The sequence below is a fragment of the Monopterus albus genome, unplaced genomic scaffold (genome assembly GCF_001952655.1).
Source record: "Monopterus albus unplaced genomic scaffold, M_albus_1.0 scaffold97.1, whole genome shotgun sequence".
Classification (NCBI taxonomy): domain Eukaryota; kingdom Metazoa; phylum Chordata; class Actinopteri; order Synbranchiformes; family Synbranchidae; genus Monopterus; species Monopterus albus.
This window is the reverse complement of record NW_018127977.1, coordinates 152,606-159,367: the sequence shown is the minus strand read 5'-3', so window position 1 is coordinate 159,367 and position 6,762 is coordinate 152,606. Positions and strand designations below refer to the sequence as shown.

Below are 6,762 nucleotides of genomic sequence, written 5' to 3'. Positions count from 1 at the left end.
AAGAGAGGCAGGTAGCGCCGAGCAAACCTGACACTATCATAACATTCTGTGTCTATAAAACTGTGTTTAGAGCTGATATAGCTCTGGGGTAGAAACTACTTTTCAGTCTATTTGTCCGAGTTTTTATTGTTCTATACCATCTACCTGATAGCAACAGTTCCAATAGTGAGTGACCAGGGTGGGATGAGTCTTTAATAATATTTTGAGCTTTTTTAAAGCAATGTGAGCTGTAGAGTTCTTTCAGTGAGAGGAGTGGGCCAGTGTTCTCTTGTGCAGTGGAGATGACCCTCTGGATTGCTTTCCTATTTGCCACTGTGCAGCTGGCAAACCAAACACAGATACAGTATATCAGAACGCTCTCTATGGAACACTGATAGAATGACACCAGCAGTTCTCCAGGCAGTTGTTGCTTCCTGGGTAATCTGAGGAAATCCAGTCTTTGCTGGGCCTTCTTAACCAGCACAGTGGTATTGGCACTCCATGTCAAGTCCTTCTCTATGGCAACTCCCAGAAACCAGAGGTCTGGCACCCTCTCCATGCAGTCCCTGCTGATAACCAGGGGCTGCATGTCTGTTCTGTTCCTCCTGTAATTTATTACCAGCTCTTTGGTCTTGGTAATGTTGAGGACCAGATTATTGTCTCTACACCAGGGGTGTGGAGAGTAGTAACTATGGCATCCTCTGTAAATCTGTTAACTCTGTATGCAAACTGGTGTCTATCGAATGTGTGTGGAAGACAGGAGATGATATGACCACGGACCAGCTTTTCAAAACATTTCATAATGACAGAAGTAAGTGCCACTGGCCCGTAGTCACTGCGGCTACTGATGAAGGGCTTCTTTAGCAATGGAACTATAATGGAGGACTTCAGGCAGGATGGAATGGTAGACTGAGATAGTGCCCTGTTAAAGACCTTGGTGAGGACCATGGCCAGTTGCAATCAGGGATACCGTCAGTTCCGGCTGCCTTTCTAGGATTCACCCCCCTGCAGGATACTCCTCACCTCGTACTCCTTCACAGTATGGAATGGACTGCCATAGGTTGGTGGCTGTGGTGCAGCTGCCTCTGTTGGCCTCACCTCAAAGCAGGCAAAGAAGTGATTCAAGTCTTCTGCCAGCGGGGCATTCCTATCAGCATTAATGGCCATGATGTAGCTTGATCTGTAGTTGATGATCTGTTGGATCCCCCTGCCACACCTGCCTCATGTTACTATTGAAGTGGTCTTCAATTTTCCTCTTATAATCTACCTTGGACCACTGGATGCCTGTCTTCAAATTAGCTCTTGCAGCACTGTATTGTGCCCCATCACTTGACCTAATAGCATTGTTTTTGTTGTGCAATAGGCGCCAGACTTCCCTAGCCATCCTGGGCTTCTGGTTGGGATAGACCAGTGTTTATCCACAGTAACAATATCAGTGCAGTATTTAATGTAGCACAGAACAGCTGCAGTATGCTCCTCCAGTTGTGGGTGTTCAAAAGTTGGTCATTTCAAGACAATCCTGCAACTGATGACAGGCTCCTTCAGGCCAAGTTTTCACAATCTTTGTTGTGATGGGAGCATGTTTCCTGAGGGGGTATATGCTGGTGCCAAAAACAGGCATATGGTCTGACTGGCCCAGGTGTGGTAGTTGTATAGTCTGTAGCCCTGTTTAATATTTGAGTAGACCTTGTCCGGTGTATTTGTTCCCCTTGTGGCACGCTTAACATGCTGATGAAAATTTGGGAACACTGCTTTAAAGTCAGCTTGATTAAAGTCCCCTTCTAAAATATGCACAGCCGCAGAATACCGTATTTTTCGCACTATAAGGCGCACCGGATTATAAGGCGCAATATCAATGCACGGGCCTATTTTCATACATAAGGCGCACCGGATTATAAGGCGCATTAAGCAAAACAAAAAAGTCAGATAATTCAAACTTTATTCAACTCTTTCACAATAACTCTCAACATTGTTCAGTTGTAACACATAAAATACAAAACAATAAGCTCACATTTTCAGTTCATTTCTCTTCCACAAATCCATCAAATTCTTAAGTTTAACAGTTGGGCGATTTCGGCATCAAGCATGCCCGGATCCCTCTCGTCATTATCCGAGTCAGTCTCGTTGCTGTTACTTAGCTGTTCAGTGATGATTCCGGCCTTCGTGAAAGCTCGGACAACACTTGAGACTGATACCTTAGCCCAGGCATCCACGATCCATTGGCAGATAGTGGCGTAACTCTCCCGGCGTTGCCTCCCTGTCTTGGTGAATGTGTGTTCGCCTTCTGTCATCCAATGCTCCCGCGCAGCTCGCAATTTAACTTTGGTCCTTATACACACACCGTAATATTATGTTGAAGCACAGTATGTATTACTCCGCGAGGCTCCTGACTACGGTAGCCGTAATGCTCCTACAATCCATCAAACGGTGCGGCTTCGTAACTTCGAGGTCAGTAAGCACAACCAGAATTAATACATAAGGTGCACCGGATTATAAGGCGCACTGTCGATTTTTGAGAAAATTAAAGGATTTTAAGTGCGCCTTATAGTGCGAAAAATACGGTACTTGTTCTGTTGGCTGGTGACAGTACTATGTAAGAGTACTCTTACATAGGGCCGAGTTAACATTAGCATTTGGTGGAATATACACCACAGTAATCATAACCACATAAACTGCAAGGTACAGTACATGAGTCTGCATCTAACGGTCACATACTCCAGATCTGAGGAGTGGTGAGTGTCTACAGTCTTTGTGTTAGTACACCAGTTGTTGTTGGCGTACATGAACAGTGCCCCTCGTTTGCTCTTACCAGAGTCCCTGCTCCTATTCTGAGATGTACTGTATGGCATACTAGCTTTGATTGCTGTATCCAGTATGGATGAGTGAAGCCAGGTCTCAGTAATCCACAATACACAGCAGTTTTTACAGACCTCCTCTCTCACACCTTGTAGCTTAAATTTGTCAGTTTTATTGGCAAAGGATCTTACATTGGCAAGGACTATATTACGAAGCAGTGCCTTGTGTGGGTGCTTATGCAGCCTCACCAGCACGTTGGCCCGTCAGCCCCGCTTTTGCCTCCTGTCCCTTCGCCACCTTCGCTTCCTGTGGGAATGGCAATCCACTGAGAGTCTGGAGTTCTGGCTATATGCAGCGGTGGTATGCCATGAGTGTGGATGTTAAGGTAGGTGTAGGAAAGAGAGGTTAAGGGGACTCAGAGTGCAAACTCAATGTGCTAGTAGGAAAGTGCATTTATTGCAAAATATATGCAGATGGAAGAAGACAAAGTCAATGAACAGTAGAGGCTGAATAGGCAGGAGAGTGGCAGGAACCAGGAGGACCAGAGGGCCGGGACTTGGAGGCGAGACAGGGTTGAAGATGCAGCGGCGTAGAAGAGAGGCGTGCAGGTTACACGTGCACACTGGCCTGCAAGGACAAACGAGCAGAGCCGGAGAACTCAAGTGGAATGAGTGGAGATGACTGAGTTTGTTTGATGTTGCACAGTTGCAAGAAAGATTTATATTCTGTTCTGACTGCATGTTGGATGGTGTCAATTCAACCATTTTGGACATTCACGCCCACTTCATGGAATGATTGGTCAGCTGTGCAGAGGTAAGAGAGTAGCTGGTTTGATCCCCCCGGGGGTTATTAGGTGTTTCAGCAGCAGAGCAGAAACAGGGTGTGTGTGACATACTGTATGTGCAGGGTAAAGTTCAGACAGTGGTGACAGGAGGCCACAGTGACAATAAAGTGACCAGTGTCTTTAAGCTGTGCAGTTAGACAAAAATCTGACTGTAGGTACATTGTTATTTGTGTTTGCTGGGAGCAATGATGTAGGGGACAACCTAACACATTTTGGTTTTTGCAAAATAATTTAAAGAATATTTTAGTTGCAACAGTCATGTTATTACACAAGCAACATATACATCTCTGCTGCAAATAAACACTTGAACTTTGTTTCTAGTACCTACTGCTCCACTGAAAACAACACAATGTTACACCTTACCCCATGGGTGATGTTAATTTTAACAGACAAAGTTAGTTGTAACACTGGCTAAAAAACTCTGATAAATTGGTGCAAAAGAAATGAATTAAATATAATTCTGTGTTGTATCAAACAAGGGTATTTCCCAACCGTGCTGCTTTTGATAATATTAATCTATATGACAGATCAATTGATCAGTACCCACTTACATGTCTAATTATATATGAATGCGACACGGTACTGTGTGTCAAACAATGAAAAATGTATTTTTGTCCACAAGGTAGGAGAGCAAATAAAATTAACATAATAGGTCAGCAAACATGGATTGTTTCCAAAGAAACAGCTTCTTGTCATTGTTTACATAAGCAGGGTTAGTTGTAGCACAGCGTTACAACCGACCTCACACTGTGGAGGCTGTACTTCAGCCTAGCCAGCACTTGCTGTGAGCGTGTCAGATATTTCACAATGGTGCAGCATTGTAGGCAACACGATGGTGATTAAAGTAATATAAGCATGGATTTTGTGATTTACACATAAACTTCCTGAACTGAAAAATACCTGTGATGAAAAAAAAGACTTTTGTGCTCTGAAAATAGTCTTTGACATGTATTTCCTCAAAATCTAGATGAATCTTTCTGAATTTTTGCAGGATACCATGAGCAACTGTGGTAACACTGGTACACTATGTGTAACAATATGAAAAGTCTGTGTTGAAATTTACCCCTCGTTTGGTTGTATGCTTTAATTGTGTAGTCTGATGGGACATGCTTTACTATTTGTGGTACTTTTAATGTGTACAACACTATGAATGTCTTCCTGGGAGAGTGAAAATATGCACTGTTGTCCGTTTCTAAATGTCATGACATCTCTCTTTTCTCTTTGATCGGTAGCTTTTTTTTTTTTTTTTTTTTTTACTAAAAATGAGACTGTTAGGAATGAATATAAACATTGAACACGTTGGACAGCACATCTTAAGAACTACTTCTGAGAGTCCATAAATCAGCCCTATTGGCCCCAGCGACTTCTGACTGAGAAGTCTAGGAATAACCACAGGATAACTGAAAGATTTATGTTACCATGATAAATGAGGACATCCAGGACATGATGGTGTCACTTGTTCAGTTTATAAAGCCTCTTAAATCTAAATATAAATAATCTAATGAAATAGATAAAATAAATAATAAATGATAAAACTCTGCCTTTTTATGGCTAATTTGTTTTGGGTACATAGTTCAGACACTGAAGGCTTTAACAAAATGAACATTTGGGAACCTCTGGGATTCAAGTGTGTGACTGAATTGCTGTATAGAGCCAGTATGTCTGACTGATCCATCTTCCTATATGTATCTGGTCCAGCTGCCTGTCCAGTGCTGTGTAGCGGTAATGGCCAGTACTCCCGTGGCCGCTGTCAGTGCTATAGCGGCTGGAAAGGCACCGAGTGTGACGTGCCCGCCAACCAGTGCATTGACATCCACTGTGGAGGACATGGCATCTGCATCATGGGAGCCTGCATATGCAACACTGGTTACAAAGGCGAGAACTGTGAGGAAGGTAAGAATAAATTCTTCCAAGACCAGACACAAAAGGTACATTAGTTACTTATTATATTATTGGTAGTGGTGATCTGCCTTTTTGACAGTGCTCTGCATCATTTTCTATCACTGAGATGCTGTAATTTGGTGAAGACATCAGTACATAATTAAATGTCAAGATAAATAATTAATTTAGTAGACATTTATGGCCATCCATGACATTAACCTTTGAAACAACAACATCAATGCAGCTTGTTATAATTGGATAATAATTTATAATCAGTTTCACTTGCAAAGTGTACATCCTTTTAACCCATATTATTGCTCTTGAGTGCCTCACATGGCAGTTAATAAATGTCATCTTATTTTGGATAGTTAATGATTCAGGTATGTGAGTGGGAATCTTCTGGAAGAAATCAATTTTGTGCTGTCATCCCGAACCCCATTATTTACTGTAACAATGACACTGGGCTTGTTTGTTCTTTGTTTGGCTTCAGTGCATAGTATTCACCAACTAAACTTTGTTACAGCTTTTGTGGGTACAATGCCAAAATACCACAATTCGTTAGTTCTCCGGGTTTTTATGTAAAGGTTTGCTGCTCTGGGAAACAAGAAAAAGTTGTATCTGGCTGGAATAAGAACAAAACCTGAAGGTTTTGTAGTTGTTTTAGTCCTTTTATCTTATATGAATATCCTCTGTGCATAAACATGGACGTATGTTTTATAGGTACCTTACATGCACTAGCTACAGGTGCATGTTATGTACCTTAGGTCATTTTATAAACTTTACAAGCTAACTTTTTAGGTCTGACTGCCTTGTATTTAACTAAGGTGAGGCTGCTGATAGCTAGTTGGGTAAAATGGGATTGCTGCTACATGGTAAATGAACTGACACTGCTCTCTCTCTTCATTCACTCACTCACTCTCTCTCTCTCGCTCTCTCTCTCTCTCTCTCTCTCTCTCTCTCTCTCACACACACACACACACACACACTCAGTTGTTGACAGGTAGTTGGCTAAAATAGTTTACACTAATTTAATCTGAATTAATCAATACTAATCTATTACACACGAGTTGGACACACATACACACACCTACTCCAACAAAGACAAGTTGACAAGCATGTACACACACTATGCAAATACATATCACAGGGGACACTAACCAGATTAGTTTCAGATTCATTCAATCCTCGGTCACACTAATCCTGTCCGAGTGAGTATATAAGGGAGACAGAAGGAGACTGTTGCACAGAATTTGCCCTGAACA

General features: G+C 42.2%; 1 protein-coding gene across 14 annotated transcripts in view; it reads left to right on the top strand.

The window, feature by feature from the left end:
* The window catches only part of LOC109965182 (teneurin-3), a 620,836-nt gene that overhangs the window by 498,418 nt on the left and 115,656 nt on the right, over positions 1 to 6,762 (top strand). For all 14 annotated transcript variants that reach the window (XM_020608995.1, XM_020608997.1, XM_020609006.1 and 11 more), the window contains one exon: positions 5,318 to 5,512. In XM_020608995.1, the coding sequence (XP_020464651.1) occupies positions 5,318 to 5,512 (195 nt within the window). The remainder of the gene's footprint in view (positions 1 to 5,317; positions 5,513 to 6,762) is intronic.